The 26,959-nt window shown below is 39.4% G+C and overlaps 2 protein-coding genes across 5 annotated transcripts in view; both read right to left on the bottom strand.

Moving 5' to 3' along the window:
* tbc1d14 (TBC1 domain family, member 14) overlaps positions 1–6,418 on the bottom strand; it is a 31,949-nt gene extending 25,531 nt beyond the window's left edge. Inside the window, exons 1-2 of the mRNA XM_029526412.1 lie at positions 5,901–6,418; positions 3,282–4,056 (exon numbers count right to left, since the gene is read on the bottom strand). Of these exons, the coding sequence (XP_029382272.1) occupies positions 3,282–4,056; positions 5,901–5,949 (824 nt within the window). The 5' untranslated portion in view covers positions 5,950–6,418. The remainder of the gene's footprint in view (positions 1–3,281; positions 4,057–5,900) is intronic.
* Positions 6,419–8,189: 1,771 nt separating this feature from the next.
* On the bottom strand, positions 8,190–23,209 carry kiaa0232 (KIAA0232 ortholog). 4 transcript variants are annotated; one of them, XM_029526210.1, is made up of 8 exons: positions 22,951–23,209; positions 18,309–19,878; positions 17,867–18,007; positions 15,838–15,907; positions 15,661–15,745; positions 12,160–15,538; positions 11,866–11,974; positions 8,190–10,563 (listed from the first exon to the last, which is right to left on the bottom strand). In XM_029526210.1, exons 2-8 carry the CDS (start codon positions 18,543–18,545, stop codon positions 10,547–10,549), a joined length of 4,038 nt encoding a protein of 1,345 aa, XP_029382070.1. In that variant the 5' UTR covers positions 18,546–19,878; positions 22,951–23,209; the 3' UTR covers positions 8,190–10,546. The 4 variants fall into 4 exon arrangements, with proteins under 4 accessions (XP_029382070.1, XP_029382068.1, XP_029382069.1 ...); XM_029526208.1 differs by lacking the exon at positions 11,866–11,974 and having other exon boundaries at positions 18,309–18,690; positions 19,158–19,878; XM_029526209.1 differs by lacking the exon at positions 11,866–11,974 and having other exon boundaries at positions 18,309–18,690; positions 19,865–19,878.
* Positions 23,210–26,959: the final 3,750 nt, after the last annotated feature.

Here is a 26,959-nt window from a genome sequence, read left to right as displayed (position 1 = left end):
GTGAAAAGCAAATCTAGGTTTTTCCATAAACTATTTTATTTTCATTATTCATTCTTAAAATGTGAACTCTAAACCCTCCACATTCACACTCTGTGTCCTGCCAGATGATTTTTAATGGCAACATTTAAAACCAGTTTTCACAACCATTTCAACACAGTGATAAACTTCATATGCACTGTAATCTCATCACTAAATGCTCTGTTGTCAGTGTTGACGACTGAGTCCATCGTCATTGTATGTATGGAAATGAATACTAGAGGAAAAAGTGGATAAACAGAAAATACTGTTGAAAGACACTGGTTTATTTAAAAAAAGAAAAAAAAAAATCAAAAAACTGATCAGTAACCTGAATATGCTGTTGATCAAATTGATGACACGTTAGAAAGTGTGCAAGGTTTTTCGTTCTGCAGCATTGGTTTAAACAGGCTGTGCCATCTTTATAAACACAGGTACTCAGGTCCCCTTGAACAATGCAGCCTCACTTTGGGCCAATCAAATGGTGATGGTGGGATCTGTGCTACAACCCCTGATGTATAAATGCAAATCCATTTCTCATTTTAACTACTTTCCAAACCCAGACTTTATTATTAGATCTATTCCTATGTTGGTCTGTCATAAATCTTTCAGCACTTCACATTGCAGAAAGTCTGACTGAAGAAATACTGCAGCAACAAATGTGCAGTGAAGATAAACTTTACTAATGTTGTGTCATGTTAAACTGAGAAGAGAACTTGGTGTCTTGACCAACCAAGTTTGTGAAATAACAGCAAATGATAATGTGTGTACTTCTGTTAAGCTACAACAGCAGTTTAATCACAGAAGTGATGTTTTATCCAATGACAGAATAAAGAAACATGAACTGTTTCCTCAGTTTTATCAATAAAATTAATAAAATATTTAGCAAAGCCTTTTTTTGAAGAATAAAATTGGAAACCATCCAATTAACATTTATAAAGACTATATAGGCCACTCTTAGCATATTGGTACTAAACAGGAAGCTAAACAAATGCAATGTTATATCCAAAGACTAATACAAAGCATTAACTCTGAAAACGTCATCATGAGGCTTTTTTTTTTTTACAGTACTGAAAGCACTATTAATGATAAGGCAGTGGCACCTTAAACAATTTTAGCAATAAGCTGAATGACAGAATGATAGCAAGTGCAGGTGCAGAGACAGATTTGCCTTGATGCAACAATACATCATGACTAATGTATGTAGACAATGTGCATCATCATCATAGGCAAGTCACAGACAACCAGGAGACAGCACCCAAATGATGGGAGGAAACACAGCAAACTTAACAGCTCAAACAGACAGATCTGTGAGTTCATATATGGTCCCATGTTCAAGTCCTAAAATGTCAAGGTGAACTTTGTCTGCCAACATCTGTTATAATAAAAGCTCCACATATAACATTTACAGAGGCTAATGGTAGCTTTTTTTAGGCCAACTTCTTGAAAATATATTCAATATAGTCAAAGCGTGTTTACTGCATTTACTGTGTTTTTGTTGTGGTTTCAACAGAAATCTGACACATACATTAATAGCTACGACTTCCAAATGTAATCTAATCTTTACGTTTCGGGTGGAGTGACCGATTCTGACCCAACACATTTTTTTGTAAAACTCTGTGACACTTGTCTCATACCGCATTGGCTGTGTGTGTGTGTGCTGAAAACAAACTAACAAACAAAAAGAAAAAGGGGGGGAAAAAAAAAAAAAATCACAGGTGTTCTTGGACTGCCCAGCATTGGACCAAGTAACACAAAGCTCTTGCAGCCAATCAGCAACAGGCTGCATTTGTGTTCATGCACAGAGCAACAGAGAGAAGAGGGGAGTTGGTGGTGAGAAAGACTGTCCATAACAAGTTCTAAGCTGCTCTGGATTTCACCACTGAGTCATTGATTTTGCAATTCATGTTAATGAATTTGGGTGGAGGAGTTTAAGGAGACTGAAAGGACGGGTGTATTTGTTACTGTTTGTTTACTACAGACATAAAAATGTGAACGCATTGCCTCGCTCAGTGCTAGCTTGAGTTTCTGAATGATTACATTCCCAACAATGCCATATCTAAATTCAAATGAGGATTTCTCCCATACACAGGTTGATGACCTTGTGACTAGCACTATGGCCACACTGCATTCAAATCTCGACAATGCCGCCCCTCTCAAAAAGAAAGTATTCAATCTGAGGAGGCTGGCTCCCTGGTATAATTACCAAATCATTAAATTAGAAAGAAATTAGAAAGAAATTGGCGTTCCAGTAAGTCAGAACAGTCTCACAGAGCCTGGAAAGATAGCCTAAAAACATATAAAAAAAATCTCTCCATAGTGCTCATAGAAGAAAACATGAACAACCCCAGGTTTCTCTTCAGCACTGTAGCCAGGCTGACAGCGAGCCATAGCTCAGTTGAACCAGTAATCCCCTTAGCTCTAAGCAGTGATGATTTTATTAACTTTTTTACAGATAAAATTCTCACGATCAGAGAAAGAATTTATCAGCTCGTGCCTCCGTTAGATAAAAATCTCCGACTGAATACAGCAAATCCTGAATCAGCTGCAACGCCTCTTTGCATCACCTCTGAATCTCTCAGAGCAAGCTTCTATAGTTTCATCATCCAGACTGTCAACCTGTCTATTAGACCCAGTACCAACTAGCCTCTTTAAAGAGATCTTTTATTTAATTGAGCCATTCATTCTAGATTTTATTAATCTGACTTTATTTCTGGGTTATGTACCTCAGACACTTAAGACCGCGGTCATCAAAACCCAGGTTATAAAGCCTAATCTTGATCCAGATGTTTTGTCAAACTATAGACCCATATCGAACCTTCCATTCTCTCTCCCTCTCCCTCTCAACCCAACCAGTCGAGGCAGATGGCCGCCCCCCCTGAGCCTCTTCAAGGAAGTGTTTCCTAGCCACTGTGCCAAGTGCTTGCTCATCAGGGGATCTGTTGGGTCTCTTTAAATAATTTTATAAAGAGTTTGGTCTAGACCTGCTCTATATGTAAAGTGCCTTGATGTAACTTTGTTATGATTTGGCGCTATACAAATAAATCTGATTTGATTTGATTTGATTTAGATAGTGGCTGTCACATTGTCACACTGTCAAAATTACTACAACTTGTAATAATGTACGCTGACAAATCTTATAGAGCTAAATCCAATAGTTTTAATAATGGAAAAAAAAGGTATAGAGCATTACTTTTCCAGTTTGAATTAAATTTAACAACTCTAGATTTCCCCGTTATTAAAAAAAAAAAAAAAAAAAAACTTGCCTGTTGAATAAGTTTGCCAGAGGTCCCAGTTTCTTTTGCCTGCCATCCTCGTACTGCTGTAGGACACCCAGGCCAAGATTTGGTTGTATGGGACTCCATGGGTCTCCGGGGGTTCCCAAAGATGATAACATCACTTCTGAGAAGTGAGTAGCGCCAACATCATCTGTCTCTAAGGTGACAATAGCGCTGGAGTCAGAAGTGACTGGGAAACCCAAAATGTCTTCATTGGAGACTGATAGTTCGGTGCTCATGCTTGACACACTACACACAGAGATGTCATCGCTGCGGTTTAAGGCTCCCCCCACAAGACCCATTCCTGTGGTGCCAGATAATCTGATGGCAGGACTGAAAAGACGAATTGAGTCGTACCCGCTGCGGGGGAAGGTGGAGGATTTAGGGACGGAGTGGTTGTTCGGGGGATCATCATCCAAAGTTAAAGTCGCAGGAGAATCATGACTTATTTCCAGGATGATGCCTGAGTCGCCTGGGGGTTGGTGGCTGTGGACAATGGCCTCTGGTTGGTTGATCTCTAGAGTTGGGATGCCTGAGTCCTGGGAGGACAAGCTGTGGCTGTCTTGCTCCAGGTCTGAGTAGCTTTTCTGGGGACTGCTGTAGTAGCTTGGAGTAGAGGAGCATGACGGGATGTGAATGGACGGGACAGGCTCACTTTGCTGGATTGTACTGACTTCATGGCAGTTGGTGTGACTATGGAGATCAGAGGCAGTTGGATCTTTGACTACAAAGCCATTCTCCAATATGGCTACTCCAGACACACCTTTGAAAGAAAATAACACTCAGTTAGTTTGATTTTAATGACCAGAACTTAATCGACTAAAAGAAGAAAAGGTCCCATTACAGAGAGAACTCAACACACCTGATTGCTGACTTGTGTATGTACTAGTTAGAATTACTAAGTAGTACATACACAGTGCACAGAAAGTAGACAGAAGGGTCTATTTCCACTCCAGGGTCACACTGTTATATTCTGCTCTGACAGTATATTCTCTGACATTTTCAGCCATTGTCTATAAGACAATGAAACAAAAAGGGAAAAAACTAAACAAAAAAAGAAAACCCCGAAACTAATGGACTTCAACATTCCATCTAAATATAACATCAATAATGGTTTCTTCCACTAGATCAACGCATTAAACACGTGAGAGGGGGAGCCTTTAGAGGTGAAAACTAATCCAGCAGTAGCCAGGCTGTAACAGGACTCTGCTCTGTAATGAGAACAGGACTCCTGCTGGCATACATCATGCTTTAACACCAGCTGGGAAGCTAAGCTAAAGCTAGTGTGTCTAAGCTCTCAAACAGCATTAATTAAACTCCTGACTCTCAGGGACAGACACATTCCCATCCCCTACTGTTACACATTCCATGTTCACAAACAGTGCAGGAAAGTGATGGTGGTATGTGGAGGTGTTCTTTTTTTAAAGACAAGATAAGGAGAAACAAAAGCTTTGAAAACACACATTTATCATTTCATATAGAGTTTCAGTTCAGTTTGCCATTACTTGTTTTTCCATGCTCTGTTTTGGGATGTTTATCTCAATTATAGGTCATCTGACTTATTAATGCTAATGTAACTCAATGCCATATCAAATTATCTGATAGATGAGCCAAAACCCCAACCCAATAAGGTTTCCCAAATGATTGGTACATAAAGTCAAAAGCTCTAAACCATAACCAACATGCGGTCAGGTGAGCCTGGTAGACTTTGTCCCAGGTTGGTCCTGTGCCACAGTGAAAATAATGTATAACTACTGCTCAACAACAAATGGCAGATTGTTTCCAAACTCACAATTATTGCTGTTATCAGAGCCACATAAAAATGGCATCCTTATTTCAAATGTATCTATTAGAATAAAAATGCAGCACTCCAAACACTTTGGCCTCTGTGTATTAAGCTATTAACAGTATGAGGGCGACACCAACACATGCATGCGAAGAAGGCTTTTGTTATTGCTTTCCTAAATAAAATACCCACAAATCTTGTTCTGTGAGTGATATTATCAGTGTCAATAAACACCATGAGGAAATTCAACTTCATGTTTTGTTTCACCAAACTCAGGTTCAACATCAACATCAAAGTCTGGAATGTGGGAAATTTCTTAAGTAGTTTTCCAAGAAATAGTTCTCTTCATAATTCAGTCAATCTAAAGGGTAATATATATATATATATATAAAAATACAGAAACTGTTTCGAAATGGCCATGGATACCCAAGCCATTTACAGAATTCCATGAACACTTTCGATGTTTGGAATCACTCATTTGTAACTTGGCAAGTGCCTGGTTGGCCATTATGGCAACTGTGGAGGTCAATGTTTCAGTTTTATGTCATTTTCAAACTATAAAAAAAAAAAAAAACAAGTGGAGAGATATCAGCTTGAAATGACATCTCAGCAAATGGGCTTTCCGTCTTTCAAATGTATGTGGAAATCTCCGCTGATAAAGCATGTTATGTCTTTGTCATTGTGTAAATGTTTGAAATTTAAAGTCGTTAACTTCGTTTCTTTTTTTGAGAGCATTTTTGCGCTGTCTGTAAGATTGCCAAGGACGGCAGCATATTTAACACCGGGGCAGAGCTTGTGTGCTCCCCGCGATGAACACCTACCACAGTGTCTGCCTGTCCGGTCCTGGGAGCCGAGGGTCGTGTTCGCCATGCTGACGGTCGATGCTACAGGTGGGTGGCAGGTATCCGCCGACCGGAGCGGTCCATGATGATGCTGTGACTTACTGCTGCACCATCATCACCTTCTCTGCCTTCCTCGGCGTAGCTTAAGAGCACACGGAAATCGCCGGCGTTACGCACTATATCAGGACAAACGCATACATCCAGCTAGGGAAGGGAAGGCGGCCGGTGAACAGAAATGCGGCATCAAAACCGGATTTTCTCGCCGAAGTGCACTAGCTTGCCGACGCCACCTCACATAAGCAGCGCTTCCTCAAGTGCAGCCAAAATAAGTTGACACGAGAGTTTTCCCTTTTCTCTTCTTCTTCTTATTTTTGCTTTAACTACATTAATTAGGCAACACGTAACTACATTGCCAGGATGAGACCTGCTCCATCTACAAGTTTGTCAGCTATCCCTAAATATTCCGTACCTGTGTCGACGTTTCCGCCGCCATTTTAAAACAAACTTGTTTCGAGAGCGCGCTGTAATCGAGTCAAGAATGTCCACCGTCGATGTGTTCACCTGTCTGGACCTGCAGGCATTAATAATCGACCCCACAGCAGCCCCTTCACATCATACAGAACTACAGACCTACATTTTCATATAAAGCCCGGTATATATAATTCAGTTTAACGTTAAGATAAAAATTTAATTTAATTTGAATATCGACTGTTTCCCTTTTCTAGCCTGAGCAACTGAGATTTATTCGTTTTATAATCAGAAAAGATATCTGGTGAGACCATCAAAACATAAACATCCGAAGCCTATTTGAAATTACGTAACCCTCAAGTGAATGGGCATCACAAAAGTTCTATAAATGTTCTACATTACATAAAAAAGTTCCTTACATATTTCAATAACCATACACCTGGGCAAATGTTAAATACAAATATATATGTATAATTATAGTAAGGAAATGCATTTCTATTTTTAGATATCAGCAAACCAATCAATATACCCTCAAACCTACAATGCAGGCCAGTGTCCAAGTGAAACAGTTAGGCCGCAGTCATTCTGGGTACTGAATGAAATCTATTTTTGGCATGTAATTGGAGTGTTAGTTTCCCAGAAAATATATCAACAGTAAGATAGTGTTCAATGGCCTGGCCGTACAGCTTTTTATCCTGAAATTTAAAGATATTTAAAACATTTTAAAATGAAACCTGAGCAAGAAATAGAAAAAGGGCCCTTATCTTGTCAGAGGTCAAAAGGGCAGGTGTCTCAGCACCATTCATGCTTTCCCCAATCCCATTCTCATTCCAACAAAATGTGGCCTAAATCTCAAATCAGCTAAATAAAAAAAAAATGGCTAAGAATAAAAAGAAAAAAATTATAATTTTTCATAAGTGATTGTGCTGTTATAACTGGGTGGATGTTGACATGTCCTGTTAATACACTGATTAGCCGATACACTAAAATGGTTGTCTTAGTTTTGTGATGTCACTTTTTAAACAGCTGTCTCAGGATTTCTCTGAGAAATCATAGTATTATCTTCATAAGAATATAGAAAGAAAAAACTATGGTTGCAACTGGTGAATGGTTGAATTAATGAAGACATCTACAGTGTCCTTACCCTGCCCTCTAGTGTCACTATGAGGTCTTATAGCCAACATGTCAAGCTGTTCTCCCATTTTTGAACAGTATTTCCTAAATGAACAAACTAAAAACCAAAAAGGCAGAAGTTCACAGGCTGAGGTTTGGTTTATTCCTTTATTAGATGTTAAGAAAATCCACAATGAAACAAAATAATTTACTCAGGGCATACATGAAATTAGAACGACACAGCTACTCGAGACAGATGGAATTGAGGAACATAGAGGAAGGGTGAGAGTGAAGGAGCATCATCTAGGTGGAAATGAAAAGACAAGAAAAACTCAAGTTTTCAGTGCTAGATATGCATCTGAAGTTCACGCACCCGGTCAATGTCGTTCCAAATGCATATACAGCCACTAAATGCATTTTCTCACCATACTTTTTTTTGTTTGTTTTATTCATGGTTTTTTCTCCAACATGGCCTATCAAAATGGAAGAATTAAACAGAGAATGGTGTGATGCATTCCTTTCAACTCCCATATGTTAGCTTCTTGCACGCATTCATTGACAGATTCACACAGTCATCACATTCTTTCAATCATTAATATCACCTCAATCATATTTTTTTAACTAAGTTTTTTTTTTGTTTGTTTTTTTTATTTTCATTCAACAAAACTAAAAAAGATGGAGAGATGCTTGCATGCTGCATTTTCAGACATTCCATGGTTTTTTTTTTTTTTTTCCTGTGGTGTCCTTCACTCAAAAATAATTAACATGCAAAATTAACTGAATGACTTTTCTCCATTTGCTGTTGAATGGAAATATATGCCAAGGTGTTGCATAGGACTCAGGGCTTTTTAATTCCCCTCCACATTGGTTATGCAATCTACAATGGCTTAGTTCTCATTTTTCTTTTCTCAGTACACATACAGCTCTAAATTAATGACAAGTCACCTCTGGGGTTTGCTCGGAAATAACGCCTGTCAATAATTACTGCCCTACAATCAATGAAAGGTTTTACATTAATGCATCAATGCACTGTCAGGGGTCTGGTCTGAGTGTAGATTATGCAGTATGCTTATATTAAAAAATTCCTGAGTGTTTGATGACTGTCAAAGAAAGGTGACAAGACCCTGAAGTTGAGTACCTTTCATTCAGCTACTTGGGAGGTCTTTTTTCCCCAATTGAAGGGGCATTGGATCGGCATTGGATCAAACAAATGCTGGGCCTTTACAATTGTTGTATTTTCAAACGAGAAGCCATTTCCAAAGCCATGCCCACTTTCACCTGCCATGTTACAACACAGCAAGTTTGCTGGAGCTGATGACTTGGTAAATTACCCATTAAGTTTTTAAGTTGTCTGTGCTTCAGTTTCAAGGTAGGCGAAACATTACCTTGCTACTGTTTTTATGGATCTGGAGATGCTTATTGATTAAACAAACTATTTTCAAATTTTCATAGCAGAGATCACAAGAAATTAGAAAAACATCAACAGTGTTATAGCTACTTTGTTTGGGCTATGTTCAAATTATTGGGGCACTAATGCATTGAATTTGTCTGTGAACATATGACTGCATACATTTGCATTTCTCTGAGTTAAAGTTCTAGTACACTCACTCTGAACCAGTGCCTTCACAAGTTCTATGGTGACATACAGAGTGAGACATTACTCAGTATTTTAACATGATATGTTGTAAACCAAAAAATAAAATGCACCTCACATGGGGAAAAAAAAAGCATTTGTACCTTAGTGTAATTATGCCATGTTTTTGGTTTGACCATCAGCCCCGCCCTACCCCACCCGGTTTGTTTAGTTGCAGCATGGACAGTAATCATCACTGAATGCTGCTTTTGTCCTTTCTATCAGGAGACAATGAACTGAAAGGAAACATAGAATGAAATAGCAAATTAATGCGAATTAAATACCTGCACATGTTTCTGTTTCAGCTCTTACAGGCCTGACTACTAAGAGGTTACTTAAAAAAAATAAAATAAAAAACAACAAGCCGCATTAAGCAAGAACCAGGCAAAACTACTTTTCTTTTAATTTTCACAAAAATAAAGTGGAACTGCAACTTTGAAAGAATTTTTGTCAACATACTTATAGCACCAATAGTCTGTACCATAGAAATTAGAAAAATAAAAATAAATGTTTCATTTAATCGCAACACAGGTGTCTGCAGAAATGGCTGTAGTCATGACGGGTCTTGACCCCAGAACATAAACTTTTTTTTTGTTTGTTTTGCCCCAATTCTTTTACAGCATTGCATTTCAAGTAGGTTATTGGTATCTTTGCCAACAAAACTGATTTCCTGTTTTTCTTCTTTTTAATTGTAATTTTTAAAAGGTTTTTTTTTTTTGTTTGTTTTTATTTTAGCCTCACAAACCATACTATGTCTACTACTAGCTTTTGAAAGGCATTCGGAAAGTCTTCCAAACAAACTATTTAAATTAATAAACTCTCAAATTCTTAAACAACTCAAAAATCCCAACATCCTTATATTGTCTTTCTGAAGACAAGATGGAAAGTAGAGGATGCAATAGCAGTTGTTTCACACAACATTAGGTTCAACTAGAAAAAGAGGAGTGCGACTGGCTGGACTTACACACATGCACACCCATTCAGGCACCACCAACTACCAGTAACCAAGTTCAAAAGCAAAATGGCGGGAACAAAACCGACAAGGATAGAACAAAAGATTGTCCCTACAACCTGTGAGACATGAATGAGGATCAGTGTACAGAAGAATCAACTGAAACAAAATTTAAAATGCATGTCCGCACATGGCATCACTCAAAGACAGAATATGTTTTTTGAGTTTTCCTATTTTCACTCACTTTTTGTTGATCTGATTGTTGATTACACATGGATTTAAGTTAGTAAATGAAAACCAGCAGGGTTATGTGTGTGGGTTTTGGAGGGGGTGTCTCAGACAAATTAGCCTACATTAGGTTTTTCAGCTCTGAGATGACCCTGAATCTTTGCTGGTAGAGGTCCAGTCACAAGGAGGGTTTCCTCTCGAAGATGAGCATCCTCTGCAAAACTGGTGTATTCAAATATTACTGCTCCCTAGGGAAGGAAGTCAGGGAAAACTGTTAGTGTGTTGCATATAAAAATATTTATGCATATATCAGAGTTTGCCCTACTACCATTTCATATACTTCCTGTCTGTCAAATGTTATATATTCTGTAATCAGTTGGTGACCATTTTAGAGAGGAGTGTTTGTGAGCTGTCACTTTTACCCTTCAGTTTGATGGCAACGGAAAATGCCTTTACCACATTCATTCAGTGTTTTTTTTTTTTAAGCTGTTCACAAAAATGTGGATACAATGTAGATGGCTCACATGTCGATATATGACTGATCCCTCAGTTACCTGACACTAATCCTGATGGAAAAAGCCTGTGAGACAAGCAAACACTCTGTATGTATTGTATTTATGTAGTCTGGTATATTTGGTATATAATGGTATATTTTCAATGAACTGCAACATTAAAGTAGAAATTCACATTTTCAACAACTGACAACTTTAATCAATTAAGGTTTACAACAAATAAAGCATATCTTATTTTGAGTTTCTCTTTGAAGTTAAAGGATTAATTATAGAGTGTAAATGTATGCACTCTATAATTAATCCACCAATTAAATTGTGTCTCTACATTCAGATCCAAGAGGTCCTGTTGTATTCCAGCTAACAGCTAAGACAAATACATTTCAGATTACATGTAAATATTGTTGCAGGGCTGGTCATGTTGTAGGATCCAAACAGAGCAAATATAGCATTTTTTCACTTCCTGTCTTGCTTCCTTACCTCCTGTGCCATTATCCAGCTTTACTCTCTGTTGCGCTTCCATTTTACTTTCAAGCCATGACCGTTTGTTTATTGTTGCAAATTTATTATAATCAATAGTTTATTGACCACATCCAATAAATGCTTTCATTATTATGAACTTGTTGGCTTAATCCAGTGGCATGTAACACTATTTAATACCTTCAGAGAGCAGTGTCAGAGTGGATTTGTGGCAGAAAGATTTGGGTATTTGTAGGTCAGCCTGTGTTCATTCCACTAACATCATAATACTGTATCTTTTAGCAGTTTCCATTCAACACTAGCAGAAAACAAGTGTCTGCGTATTCCCTGAGTGACAAATTATAACAAATTAAACTATGTTTTATTGGACCAAGTTTAAGTTGGACCATTTATGTGCACTGAATTGTGAGCAACAAGTTATGTGTTTACTGATTACTTTAAGCCCTAGAGCTAAAACGTTGGGGCAAAATAAAAAAATAAAAAACTTTTACTGACTAATTTGATTTAATGTCCATGAAATAAAATTAAGAATTAAAAAATGCTTTTGCAGAACACATTTACCTGTACACTGAGAGCCAGGCAAAAGGGGGGAATAGAGTGTGTTCTGCCACCAGCACTCATCTTGCTGGATGCCAGTTTCTCCCTGTCCATTTATATTTAACTGAGGGAACTAAACAAAACAAATGAGAAGTGGTTAGTGTGTTTCAGTGAGCAGCTTCCTGAGAAATCACAGGTGGAACCAGATAACAGACGATGTTGGGATTATGAAATACTCCATGATTAGGTTCATATTATCTAGCACTCTGGTCACAATAGACTGAAAATCTTAGGTAATAATAACAAAGAGACCCTCACCTCCAGCTCATCTCCAACAAAGTCATAAGCAATCCCATATTTAGGGACCTGACCTGCTGGTGCACATATGCAGGACTGTTTCTCTCCTGAAGATTCTTCTTTTTGAATCTTGGCGACTGAGACGTCCGTCTGTCCACCTACAGTTGATGCAGATCCTGCCGTTTTGCAGTCAAAGCAAATCTCGTGCTCAGTGATTGGCAGGAGGGTACTGGACCCCTCCTGTGAATCCAGAGAAGTCTGGGCACTCTTCTCCATGCCAGACTTCTTTAATCTTGGTAAAAATTTACCAGATTCCAGTTCTGACTTCCCATAATATGGGCCCTCACATTCTGCATCCTCTTCCAGAGGTTTGAGGTCTGCCTGAGGATCATCAAAGACATCCACTGGAGCCAGGACAGGGAAACTCATCTCCTCTTTATCAGTCTCAGCTTCTGAATCACTTACTCCTCCAGGCGATAACTCTGAGGCTGAAATTGGTCGGAAATGAGTCCTGGGGGATATGCGAATGGCCCTGTACTGCGTCCGGTTGATGCCATATATTCGTGGGTGGAAGGCTTCGTTCTCCGAGTCCGAGCAAAGAATAGATTTGGGCTTGAACCCTGGACTGAAAGAAGCCATGTCCTCTGGCTCAAAAGAACACTCAACATGGAGGACTTGAGAGAAGGGATTGTTTAGGTTGAAGGATGTGAACGGGTATTCTAAACCTTGTTCCTCACTATGCAAGCCTCCGTAAGATTCGAGCAAATCTTCATGGAAGATGAAAGAAAATCCCTTATTCAATCCATCTCCACCTCCTCGAATGGCCTGGTCACTCTGCCCAAAGGACACAAGAGGCCTCCACAGGGGCCTTTGCCCAGGGGCAAAGCAGCTACTCGTATTCATGAAAACATCTGTGCCAGTGATGGTGAGCATATCAGAGCTAGAAGCAGATGCGGCTGCAGCAGCACATTGTAACAGGCTATCTTGGGTGTCACTTGGCGGTACAACAGCCCAATTTTTATCACCACTTAGTGTCTTCAACTCTCCATATACACCTCCTAGGATGAATGATGTACTCTCCTTGTCAGAGTTCAAGTCCCAGGGCTTGGACGGAGTCATGTAATCCCCAGCACCGTCTACCTTGGAGAGTTTGTTTTTGGCTAAGTCCTGTTCTTCTTTCTTGCCTTCCCAAAGGTGATACTCTGATCGCTGCACTGCTTTTTTCTGAGGTCCCTGAATTTGAAGTCCTTTTGCCTGCACCTCTGGACAGCTGGAGCAGTACCTGCCAGACTCGTCTGAAAACAGCCCCTCACTTGGTTTTTCTGTTTGTTGCCTTGACATTACAGATTTGCCGTCTTTGATTGCAGTCCAAATGTCCTTTATTATCCCTGAGCTGTAATCATCATTCTGTTGGTTTGCGTTGTCCGAAAACATGCCAGTGCTGTACTGTTTACTCTCATCCGCTTCTAATGCTATACCACAAATGGACTCCAATTTAGATTTTTTGGTAAAGGTCTGATTGGATGCTGTGCTAACATTGACCTCCTCACACTTGCGGCCAGTCTCCTCTTGCAAAAAATCCAAGATTTCTTCCTCTAGATATGTATTAGAGAGAGGAGGGATTATACAATCAATCTCTTCATTGCCAATTTGAGCAGCTTCCTCTATCGGAGCGTTTCCTTGTTCGTTGTCAGAACGGGTCTCCTCTGAATGAGACCACGGACTGCAAGTTCGTGTTGAAAGGTTAGAACAGTGTTCAGTTTCGTCAAAGGCACTATTTTTGGTCCATATTAGCAAACGAGACTGTTTATTAGAATGTGGGTCGAGACAGCTACAGACATCTGTGTTGTTTTCGTGACCAAGGGTGAGTGAGTCACGGGGAAAAGGAAAAGTTGGGCTCTCATACTGCAGCTCAAAAAGAGAGAAACAGGATGAGTTCAAGCCAGATGGTTCACTGGTGGCCTCTGGAACAGGTGGCTCCTCCAAATTTCCAGATAGTTTGCTCAAAGTGAATGAAACACCATCAAGAAGGGGAGAAAGCCGAATGGGCGATTCTCCTATAAAGCTTTCTCCATCTATATCTTCTGAAGTCGATGGTGAATAGCATCCCCACACTTGAGCCAAGTTTTCAAGATCCTCCATTAAGAATCCAACAGATCCCGAAGCTTCCTGTGAGTCTGCCTGTATTGCACTTTTCCCTTGCTGCTCAAGGCCATCTAACATTAAACAACATTCCGCCTCTACGTCTCTTTGCTCTTTGCGTTTTTGTCGAATCATGCTTAAGATCCGACTCTCTTGTATCGAGTCTGAGGCACTAGTATCCAATATGGATTGATAAATATCAACTTCATAGAAGTGAGTAAATTCAGACAGATGCTTGTCATCTAAATCTCTACTATCCTCTGGCTGAGGGCAGCTTGAGGTCCCAGTGAGTTCAGCAGTTTCCTCTTCTGTTTCACCAGGCCCTTCCACAAAGTGCCCACCCACGAATGACCCTGCTGCTAGGTAAGCCCTCTGGTAGCTCTCATTGGCAATGCAGATTCCCTGGATTCTCTCCGGTAGCCTCTCAATATCTGTTGACAAGTTGAAGCCCTCCGTAGAGTCGATCTTGTTTCTGTACTTAGTTTCCAGCTTGCTTTGTCTGCTGCTGAAAGGTACAAAATATTCTGTAATGGGCTCTGTGTACCATAGTGGCTCCTCCATATATTCCTTTTTATTTCTGGCCTCAACTCCGGACTCTTTTGCTTCCACCCAGCCTGGATCTTTATGAATCTCCTTAAGCGGTCTCTTCCCCTTTTTGTAAAGCTGTTGTTTGGCAGCGCCCCCAGTCGCACTGCTACTGCTCCCTCCTGCATTTCTTCGTTCTTCTTTGTCGATTACCTTCATCTGCAGCTTCACCTGTCCACTGTTGCGTATTCGCTTATTCTTTGCAGCCTCCCTAGATTTGTGCCTTATTTTAACTGCCTTGCTTCTGGACAACTTTGTGTCACCCTGGTTCCCACTTGAGGTCGAGCCTCCCTCACTAGAGCCAGATGACCAGGATCTGTGTCTGTTTTTGCCCTCAGATCTGTGTCTGGACTGTCTCTTAGCATGGACGGTAGATTTCTCCTCTGCTGCTGCTCCACCATGGTATCGGTTTTCTTTCTCCCTCTTGCTTCGTCGTTGCTGGCCTCTTTCATTGGTCACAGTAGTGATGGTACCACATGCCTCGAGGTTTCGCTCCTTTGCAGCCTCACCTTCACTGTTACAATCTTTTGGGGAAGAGGTGTCTGTGCTGGTCTGTGGGGCTGCAGAGGATGACGAACTTGAGTATGCACAGGCCTTAGCCTTGTTCCACACCGTCATGATCTCTTGGAGACAAACAGGTTTCTCTGACAAAGGAGGAAAGGCTTCATAATACCTGCAGTCACAACAGACAAGAGAAAAGATTGTCGTTCAAATAACCCCAATTTGATAATGGACCCCAATATGAGTGTGTTCTGTAAACTAGAGGTATATCAAGACTATGATAATGGAGCTTACATTTCCACCTGGTCCTTTGAAGAGGGGGACTCAGCTCGCTCTGGAGACTGAGAGCCATCAGCTTTCTTTTGAATCTGTTTTTCCTCTGTAGGAGACATTGAACAGTTTAACATCTTATTAAAAACACATCACTTTTAATATTTTCATCAGGTTATTAGTTAAGAAAGTAAGCCAAACCTTTCTGTTTGTTTTGGATGTCCTTAAGTTTAGAGCAAAGCTCTTCAACCAGGCTTTCAATTCCAGAGTTCTGCACAGAAGAAGATGACACAGGTTTTGTCATAGCAGTCCACCAAATGACAAAATCCACTACAACCAGCCTAAGGTGCAACCGGCCATTGAGTAACAGCATGCAATTAATTTCATGACTGGAAATTATGTTAAATAGCTGTGAATGTCATTAATATGAGCTTGAGTTTGAACAATAGTTGAATTTGCTCAGCACACAGATATATTAACATGTTTGGTGAAGGTTTTATATCCAGGAATAGGAATAAATGTATTTAAAAATATCTCAGTAGTGACTGGTGACAATGTCAACCAACATCACGCCAAGAGCATTCGAATTAGTGCTACATTGACCTCACTGTAAGGATTACATGACACATTCCAGTCCTACAATACATGGGAAAAAAATGACAAACACAAAACTGTGTTAATTTAGATACATTGACCCCAAGTATGCGACTCAGAAGAAAGCATGAAAAGCATGTGGTTCATACAAGTCAAACCAGCTGACTTGTGAGCGATTGGGCATGCTTGGAAATGGCTGCGCTATATTTAGATATAGTGCAGAAATGGTTTCCAAAAAAAATAAATAAAATCAAAATAATATAAATAAACAGCTGAACAGGTGAAGGGAATGTACCATAATCTTCTAAAACCCTTAACATTTACTACATATCATGTTTGGTTGACTGGGTTCACAGATTGAGTTGGGGTTGAAGAAAACACAAACAAAAGGAGTTTAAAATAAACAAGACAACCAAGTTACAATGCTAGCTTAGATCAAACCGTGCAAGCATATGACTCAACACATGACAGCATAGCTGCTCCTCAATCCCAATCCTGCCACACATTCTATCTTACTCACTGCCTGTTCATTCACCCAGAAAGTAATATTCCTTACCATGCCACCTCATGAAAGGCAAAACAAGGTTTTCTGCTGCCCTGCGTTTCCTCTTGCATCATTGTGCTAATGCCAGTCAGCTGACAGCCAACTGAGTCTGCTGCTCACTGCTGCAATCCCGTGCAGCATGTTCTGGTTAAAAAATAGACCGCAGAGTCCAGTCCCCAGAGAAGAGCTAAACACTCCTCCTCTTGCCTTGCAGACCCTTTCCCCTACTCTCCCCCCAGCTTTGTGTCAGTCTCATCTAAAGCACACCTTCCTCATTACTGCTGGCAACAAAAAAAAAAAGTATGCAAATCTCCCTGTAGCTTTGTCACACAAAAATGCATTAAATACACTATACTTTGTACCATTTCTTTGAAGGTCATGTATTGTAACTCAGGACAACATTGACTTGTGTCAGCCAAGAACTTTTAACAACTGACCTTAGTATGACCTAACTAAAGGTGTGACCAACCAGCCAAGTGAGGTGACAATGCATTTGCAATACAGACCTCTTGTCGTTCAATGCTTTAGTCTGATACATTGATGAGGCTTTATTCACTGACTATTCACGTGATTCACGCATTTAATATTTGCAATGAATACATAGGAAGAAATTCCTAACAAAATTAAACATTTTTTTTTTTATGGATTCTCTTCATCCTACTCACTCAAAAGCTTTTGAAAAAGGAGGCGAAACAATCCTACATAGCTCAGACAGATCCAGAATGTTATCTGGATTTGTATGGAGTCAGAACAGTCTCATAATGTATTAACTCTTGCGGGGCAAAGAGTTTAAAAAGATAAATATGCCTGAAAAACTTGGCATGAGTAGCAAAAAAAGTACCATATGTTGCAATGTTAGCCAAATCAGCACCAAAACAGAGCAGCACCTGACCCGGCCCACCTCTTCACCAAAATATGAAACTAAGTAATGGATGTTTTGTATTCCTCCAGACCGACAATGATTTAAGAGAAAGGTGATTTTATGCTACAGGAAAAAAAAGTCTTACTTGCACACTCCTCTGGCATTATTAGAAAAGCAACAACACATAAATATAATTACATTTACAACAATCAAGCAAGGACAAAGCTTACTTCATCAGATGCGGAGCGGAGGCATTGCACAGCAGCTTGTTTCTTCATTTCCTCAAGACTCAGGTCAGTCCCTCCTTTCTTCTTACTCTTGCCCCATTTCTTCCCAGTTCCCTTCTCCCAGCCTAAGAAGATATCATTTTCCTTTCAAAGACAAACAGAGACATCACTCACAGGGGAAAAGTTAACAATGAAGATATATAGATTATACCGTACTATGCTATATATTATATGTGCATGTAAATGTGTAAGAACATTCATAGAAATGCTTATATATCATAACTTTTCAACAACTGTATACTAAACCGATGTAATAGCAACTCACAGAAAACAAGATAAGTCAGTGGAACAAGTGCCATGACGTAAAAGAAGAGCCCCATCGTTAACTCCTCCTGCAAGATTAATATCTTCCCATAACAATGTCATTATATTATTATAAGGGTACCTGGTCCTGCAGGTCGTAGTCGTAACTGTCATGCAGGAGAAGGCTTAGAACATAGCGGGTGTAAATCATGGCATCAATCCCGCACTTCTCAAGCTCCTGGCCAAGCCAGCTTTGTACTGGCCCCAGTGACTGGAGCAGGGACATCTCTGAGGCAGGCAGGGGACCCACAATGGGATAGGGGCAAGAGAGGTTTTCAAGAGGAGCAGGACCGTCTGAATCGGTGCTCACTGGACGCATGGGACCTCAGGTATTGGCCATTCTCAGGTGGAGCTGCATTGTGATGCGTAGTTATAGGAGGCCAGTGGAGAAGGGTATGGACAAAAGATGAGGCAGAACCTATCTGGAAGAGGGGGCAGTCACTCCAGCAGCAGGGTTCCTACAGCTTAAGGCAAGTTAGATTTAAGACTTTTTTAGACTTTTTTTAATGCCACTTGGAGTGAAATTTAAGACCAACTTTACAATAACCAAAAATGAAGGGGGAAAAAAAAAAAAAAAGACATCAATTGCTTAGGGTTATGGACAATTTTGCCCAAATGTTTATTCTTACATAATACATGACTTTTTGATCCAGTGAAAAAGCTATATGATCTACTTCAAATGTGGGAAAAACAAAAAATAAAAACACTTTCTAGCGTGAAACACATGGAAAACAATAACATAAATCAAGACAATTTTGCCTTAGATGTACGGGCCTCATCAAAACTTGCTAATGTAGGCCGCCTTGTCGGAACTACACGCAAACGTATGGGTAATTTCAGAGTCCGAGAACATTACGCGGAATATGTCACCTACTCCCTCATTTGACTTATATAAATGGTGTTTCGTTACTGTGTTCAGACACCACAATACCTCTGCTTTCAGTGTAGGGATACATCCGAATGTTGTCCGGAGGTCTGCCGTTGTTTGCACTGGTGCTTGTATCGGAGACAGCGGTGGAGACAAGGGTAGAACAAAACTGCGAAATACCAGGCAATGTGCCTCGTACACATTGCCTGGTGCCGGTTTCAGCGTATCAGCCAATCAGGTAGCGCTTCTTTCATGAACGTTAATGAGTCTTCCCCTGTCAGACTACATTCCTAAAATGAGTGTTGTTGTTCCCACTATCTTGATCTATGTGGCGTTAATGCGAGAGGCATACGGTAAATTATTTAAAAAAAAATTATTGTTATCAATTATTTTGAGATTTTAAATTGTAATGTCAGAGAAAAAGGCATTAAATCCTCATGCCCATTTCAGCATTTTTATGACCTTTGAAATACTGATTTAAGACATTTTAATGCCAGTTAAGGCTTTATTTTTAGATTAATGAATTCAACGCCTTCTAAGACTTTTTAAGGATCCGCGGGAACCCTGAGCAGGATGCACTGAAGGGGCTCTACATGTGGAGGCATGTAGTTGGTTTTTTTTTGCCATTTCTTTTTTATTGCTTTGAGCAAAAAAAAAGGGGATATTAATTGTCAGGCATGGCTTATGCTGCTGATAGATGTCAGCTGCTGAGCAAAACACAACGTGTTTGCTTCTCAGTTGCAGGGGTCCATTTTAGGGGTATAACTTACTTCATCGGCACAATCTGAAACAGAATAAACAAAAATTAAAAATGATTTAGAAGGTAAAGAAACAGTATAAGCAAGTTATCTGACAGATTGGACCACTGCAGTGTTCCTTATCCCAGATAAGTTTCAATGAATTTCGATCGTCATGCTAATCAGAGAGCTAATGAGCTATTTGAATTAAGAACACAGCAGCCTCATCATACATAATGGGAGTGAACCTGATTCCAAATGACAATGATGTCACAATGATGTGACATATTTCCTAAAAATGAAACACACTCATCGGAAAGGACCTCTCACACTGATGTGTATACTATTTAGCATTTACAATCAAACTAAGAATACAGAAGTGGTCCAGATAGATGACCCTGATTTAATTTATTATTACTTGTATTATTCACCCTCCATTACAATAACAATAAAATACTGGGTGTCTCGTTTTAATTGTCTGCAATAAAACCAAAAATATCCCTGATTAGTATCTGTGACAGAACAAGTGACAAGCAACCGAGTCTAACTGTGGAGGATCAAAAGGGACAGAATGAAACATATAAATACATTTTTAATTATTTAAATTACTTAGCACTGCAACAGGAACATGAAATAATCAAATAGTGAATTATATGTATATTTTTTTTCTTCCAGAAAATAAACTGGCATTTTAATGAATTAATGATACATTTAAGTAATTCTTTTCAAAATTATTTATATATTTCATTCTGTCCCTGTTGATCCTCCATATATAACACTGTGGGAATCTCTTGCTGTCAAATTCATGTGTTCATATGGCAGCAGTGGATTAGCGAACCAATGCAAAGAGCAAATGGAGGCTGCACCAATTTCATTGGCTGGGCCAGTAGTCATTCAACAGTGGCATATTATAGGTTGCCCATTAGAGACGTCAAAAGGGCAGGATAAGCAGCTTTGCAGTATATGACTATGATATATTGGTAGTCAGCCTCAGCACACAGAATAGTGTTGTCACGGTTAAACAAATACTGATGGACAACAGCATTGCTAAATATGGCTGACCAATGTCTACAACCCAGCTGTTTCTTGTATAATTCCTAACCCCGGCAGCTAGCTGCTGAATGCACCGTCCACATACCACATTTAGCCTGCAATCAACAATTGATTTTATCAGTTTTGGAAAAGGCAAAATTAATGGTGTTAATGCAGAGTTAATTAAAGGATAACCTACTTTGCTAAGGTTTTAGTCCAACACTGTGGATTACTGCTGCTCTTCTGACACAAATGCTACATTAATGGGTTAGAAACCATATTTGAGGTAATGTATTGCTGTCATAATGTCACTACACCACAGAATCACCGTTTTGGTGAAAGCTGAAGTGTCAACCAACATTGCACTGACTTGTGATATTAACTTCAGTTAGAGTCACTTGACAGTCGAGCAGCAAGGTGAGCTGGACCACCGACCTCTAGCTAATGAGCTAAGTTAGCCAAGTTAGCTGGCAAGTGCTTTTCGTCCTCTATCAAAACCGCAGATATCAAAATCACGTTGAATCAACGTTGATTTATGGTCAGGCAGAAATGCTGAATCTACATTGAAAAGGAATTGAAAGCACTGGTTATGATCAATGTTGAATCAACGTCATATTTTCAACCACATCTGACACTGAATCAACACTGATTCAACCATCCTATAAATGGTATTCCACGTGTAAATTTTAAAACAGATATAAATTCCGGTATTATTTTAGTTCAAAATGACCTTTGTGTGCTTTAATTTGAAGTGAAATAAAAAAAATATATGATAAAATAAAATAATAACACATACAGTGTGGACAATGTGCTTAAACAGTTTTAACGATCATTAAACATGATTGAGTATGATTTCAGACATTTTATGAATCACGCATTTCTACTCTCAGCGGACACACAAAGTTAAAACGTCAAGATAACTTTGCACCATAGTCAGCTAACTTTGTGTGCTAAGAGCTTAACCTGGGCGGCTAACAATGCCGTAAATATGCCCGTTAATATAAAACGTTATCAAAATTTCATGAACTCTAACACCCACAATGCAGACTCAGTTGGGAAGAATATGCTTTGTTCATCTCTGATAAGATAATGGTATGATCCACACTCTCTCTGACGCTGACACATTGCAGCGACTCCAATAAGTTGAACAGAACCGCCACCTGCTTGGGATATACCACCAGGCTTAAACGTTTTGACAGCCCCATTCCTTCCTGTCGCGATCCAGGGGCATCTTCTAGATGTCATAACATATTACACATAAACTTTAAGAAGATTTACTCATAAGAAATAATGTCCACTATATATGGTGCTTAAATTGGACTATATGAGGCACCCCTACGTGGTCTGACCCAGTTCTGCACATGGAAACAGCATCGTTGAAAAAATATTGATTCAATGTTGGCATTGCAACCATCAAACTTCATTTTCCAGTGTTGATTCAATGACATTTTCAACAATCAGAAGGTGGATCTGCTGTTGATTTTTCAACCTTAACCAAAAATAAAAAATAAAAATCAACCTTTCTGGCCATATATCAACGTTGATTCAATGTGATTTTGCTATCTGGGAGGTTATTATTACTCATACGATTACCTGGCATCCATCGCCAGGGTAAGACACGACCTGTTTCGGTGTAAGCGGTTGAATCACGGTATTTTACCTTCCCGGCGAAGGCTATCTTTAGTTCGGTATGTGTCAGGCAGGTGAACGTAGGCTGTGTCTCTCCAATGACATGAACGCCTGACGGTTCCCCATTGAAGAGTTAGCCGGTGGAGCAAACAGCAACGCGCTACCGTTAGGCCAACAGTAAAGTTTGAGTTGGAACCATGGCGCACATAACGTCCACGACAAGTTAGTTGAGGTGTTGGACTCATTTTCAAAGAAACGTTATCTTTTTCTTACGCTTGTTGTTGTGACCGAGGGGGAGGAGGAGCGGCTGCCCTGGTAGACTACTACAAGGCTGTCAGACGTTTTCGCCTGTCGTCATATGGCGAAAGAGTACGCTGGATAAACACGGGACATTGAAAGAGGACAAAAACACCCGGGTAGAACGCGAAAACTCCAATCTAGTCAGGTAGTTCACTTACCTGCAGTGGCCTGAAGTGGAGAGAAGCGGGGAAAGGGGAGCGGCTATTTCTCTCCCACTGCCATTCCGAGCTTGAGCTCTGGAATCCGCTGCGGTAGCATCGAGTATCATGGACGCCGACAGAAATGGCGCTGTTTTCACATTCGGTCCTTCTTCAACAACGTCAAGGAAACTGACAACATTCGGGCTCAAACAGCAGGAAGGTCATTCCTCGAAGACACGGACTACGCAGAGCCACAATGTCCGCCAGCGACAGCCAGTTACACTCTGAGACTGCTATTCGAATGCGCCACCCTCCGCGTTCGTATCTAGGCAACAAGGCAAACTTCCGCCGTCCTGGTCACACAGATTTGATTCCTCCGCTAGGGTATTGCATCAGAAGCCCAACTAGTACTCTTCTTATCTGCGCTCACAGTAAAATGACATAACAACATTTAGTAGACTAAACTAAACACTGGATGTGTAACTAATGACCCTCTCACCAAACGCTTTTTTCGGACAGGTTGTCGAATTTTTAATTTGTTTCCATTATTCATTACACTATTAGATAATGACAGGTCAGTCATCTTAATGACACACAACAAATCAGCAAGGGTAGCATGTTGCATGGTTCCACAAACATAAGAAGTTTTACTATTACTTTTGAACAACCCACTAGCTCTTTTACAAAGAAATGACTGGATTTCTGCATCTTGTTGTCTTTCTCCATTTTCTCACAGTATAATAGTTTATAATATAAACGCTTAATTAGTAGTAAAAAGAGCTGACTTATCTGTCTGCTATGAATTATTTAGTGTTAATATTTTATTATTTTATTTATTTTATTTTTAGAGTCAGAAACAGAAAACAAGGTACACTCATTTGCCATATATTTAGGACAATGTCTACAAATGCCTAAAAATATACATCTTTTGTCAGAAAAATGTCTATTCTAAGATGTTGTTCCTGATATTGTATTTACATCGCCATCGTGGGTCACTTTTTAGGCAAAGCTGTGTCAGAGTCTTAGAGCTTTAACTCTTTCCGTCTTCTCCTGCTACTGTACCTCTAGTAATTTCTCCTATTACCACAACTCTGGTCTTGCCATTACTACCAGTGCAATTTATAGCACTGCTGCTCCTTAAGAAGTTGCACAGACTGCTCTTGAACCAGAAACCCCTTTCCTGTTTGTCAAATTGGTCAAAGCCCGTAACCACACCACTCGGTGTGCGGGGGGGGGGGTTCTGTAAGTTGACCACCTGCCCTCTTTTAAGGATTTGTGTTCTGACACACTTTATCTGCCCTCTGACCCCAGGAGATACGATCCATGGGCCTATTGACCAGCTGTTTGCACTCCTCCTGCCACAGGCACACATTGACTCCAGCAGGATGACCTACTACCTGCTTGCAGTAACACCAGATGTAATGATTTTAACGGTTATTTGTGTTTGTAGACAAAGAATATCACTATATGTAACAGCTGATGTATTATAAAGGCGATATCTGTCATTTCACTACAGCTGCCACAGTCCCTCAATAGACTAATCCTGAGCTTGTTGTTTTATTTGAAGCCACAGCACTGCAGTCAAAGGCCAAAAACATATTGATCTTCTGCAACGGAGAGGCCTAATCTTTCAGAAGTTGTTGGGTTTTTTTTTTTTTAGCAATATATGATACATTCATGTTCATAAGCAGGCAAATAATTAGCTGTAAGAGTTGTCCTGTCTTTTTCTGAGTTGTCTTTGTTCTGCCTCAGTAACTATTCATGTCTTTCCTGTCACTGATAAAATCTCATTTAAACTTCAGCCTCAAGCACAGTAATGTGCAACAAATAATTTGCAGAGAAGCATCTCCATCTGCACTGCTTTTTGCTTGGGCAGCTTTCTCATTTGCTAGCATTAATTGAAAGTCAATTTGGAGCAGATGGCACAGTTAAAAGATGACCCATAATCCTCTCCCTGCAAGTTGGGGTTTAGGGCAGTGGGGGCAGGGTGTAAGTGGGTGGTATCATACCAAAGATGTGAAAGTGAAACCTTTTTCCGTGCAGCTGAAGTATTGTATTCTGTCTGCCTGTTTGCTATGTTGTCTGAGGTGAGGCTGTTCATTATCCAATGGGTGTTTCACCCAGGTAAATCCTTTATTAGTCACAGCTCACAAGCTTGATAAATACACATACCATTTGTTCTGTTTCTTTGTCATAACAAATTCTGAAGCATTTTCTTTCTGTAAATAAAACCTGCTGTTTTTCCACTTTTATTTATTTTTGTCTGCGTGTCAGTCGGAATGCATGGGATGGCTCACAAAGTCCTGTGCTCCTCTTGTTATTTTTCCTTCCTTTGGTTCCACATTAAAAAACAAAGGATGAATTCACAATCTATAGTTTTTTTGAGCACCATCTGTTATTTAAATTCACATTTAGTGACATTTAGGATAATATGGGAAAAACACCCTTTCACCTCTCATCTAAGGGGCTTCTTCAGTTCATGCTTTCTGACTAATAACGTCTTCAAGGATACAACAAAGTCCAGTCCCTCTCAACACAATTCTCTTTTGATAACTATGACCTGGATGAATGAGAACCTTCACAGTCAAATCTATTGCAAAAACACTTCCACACATAATTATACATAAACAAAATATCTTATTAGAACCAATTCTATTGCATTGAGTTGTATTTGTTCTTTGCAAACCCATTATTGCTGATGTAGTGTTTCATAAGTTCTCAAAAACAACTACACACGACAAAAATAAAAGGAAGTGTCTAGGATATGGAGTCTCTGCACTCTACTTGAGAGGCTGATGCATCATTGTTCCAGAGGAAATTCCATCACCTGATATTTTTATAATGGTTTGATTGTGCCCCAAGTGCCATTTTACAAGTTGGTCCAATGTTTCCCCCAAGTGCTTAATAAGGTTGTGATGTGATAACGACAAACGTCACTATATGTTATTATAAAACCATTCTGACTCAGCATGTCCTGTGCGGTGACATCTGCATTTGCTGTGTCAAAAAATAACACATTAAAATATAACTTCATACTTTTTGTATTCATAATATAGCGTATAGCGCATTTTTACTACAGTGAATTATTTTTCTGAATTATGCTTTATATTATCATTCATTCGCATTATATCAAGTGTATTGTCTTATTGCAACCAAATTTTATACTTCCTTTTTTTTTACTCATCACTTAAAATACATAATATTACTATTAAATATTGTTTTGTTAAACAGCTACATAGTAGTTGAAACTTTCACTCAACTATTGCACCAAAATAATCCCTACGAATTAATTTGTTTTGAATTAACATTATTAACATTAACATCGAATTAACTAATCCATGAAAGTCCACACACACAAGTTTGATCTTTTGAACTGATACATTTTCTTCTCTTCATCATTGGATCATTTGTTGACATAATGCTTTAAAATGTACAATCTAGTCATTATCATTATGTATTTGTTGGTAAGATCACCTAATTCTATATTAGTAGAGGTGTGGTTACAAACAGCTTTCACATTCACAAAGTCGCTTACCTTAATGAAATAATCAAATTTGTAAATGAAAACTAAGCTAAGAAAACAAATTACCCCCTTTTTTAAATTACAGCTCAATTTTAAGATTCCTAGTCCAGTATGTTTCAGGATACATTGTTTTCATTATGAGAAGTATTTCAGTATAATGGTAGCGACTGTTAACAATTAGTCCGTATCATTCAAAAACATTATTATAATAAATATTATAAAATATAGTAAACATGCAGGTAGAGATATCTGAGCGGGTTCATACAATAAAAATTTATCCTTTTTTACTTGGATAATATCTGAACTGAACTTGAACTGAGCATTCAGTGAATGCGTCATCATAGGAGGCAATGGATTGTTGTCTCCTTGAGGATGACACACTTCTCAGGACACTAATCCTTTCACAGATTTTAAACACTTGCCTTTGAAGAAACCAATCACAGTTTGAAGTATTAACCAAAGAGACCAATCAGCGACTTTGAGGAAGACACAAATCCCATCCTA

Source organism: Echeneis naucrates, chromosome 18, assembly GCF_900963305.1.
Source record: "Echeneis naucrates chromosome 18, fEcheNa1.1, whole genome shotgun sequence".
Taxonomy (NCBI): Eukaryota; Metazoa; Chordata; class Actinopteri; order Carangiformes; family Echeneidae; genus Echeneis; species Echeneis naucrates.
This window is presented reverse-complemented; position numbering and strand designations above follow the sequence as displayed.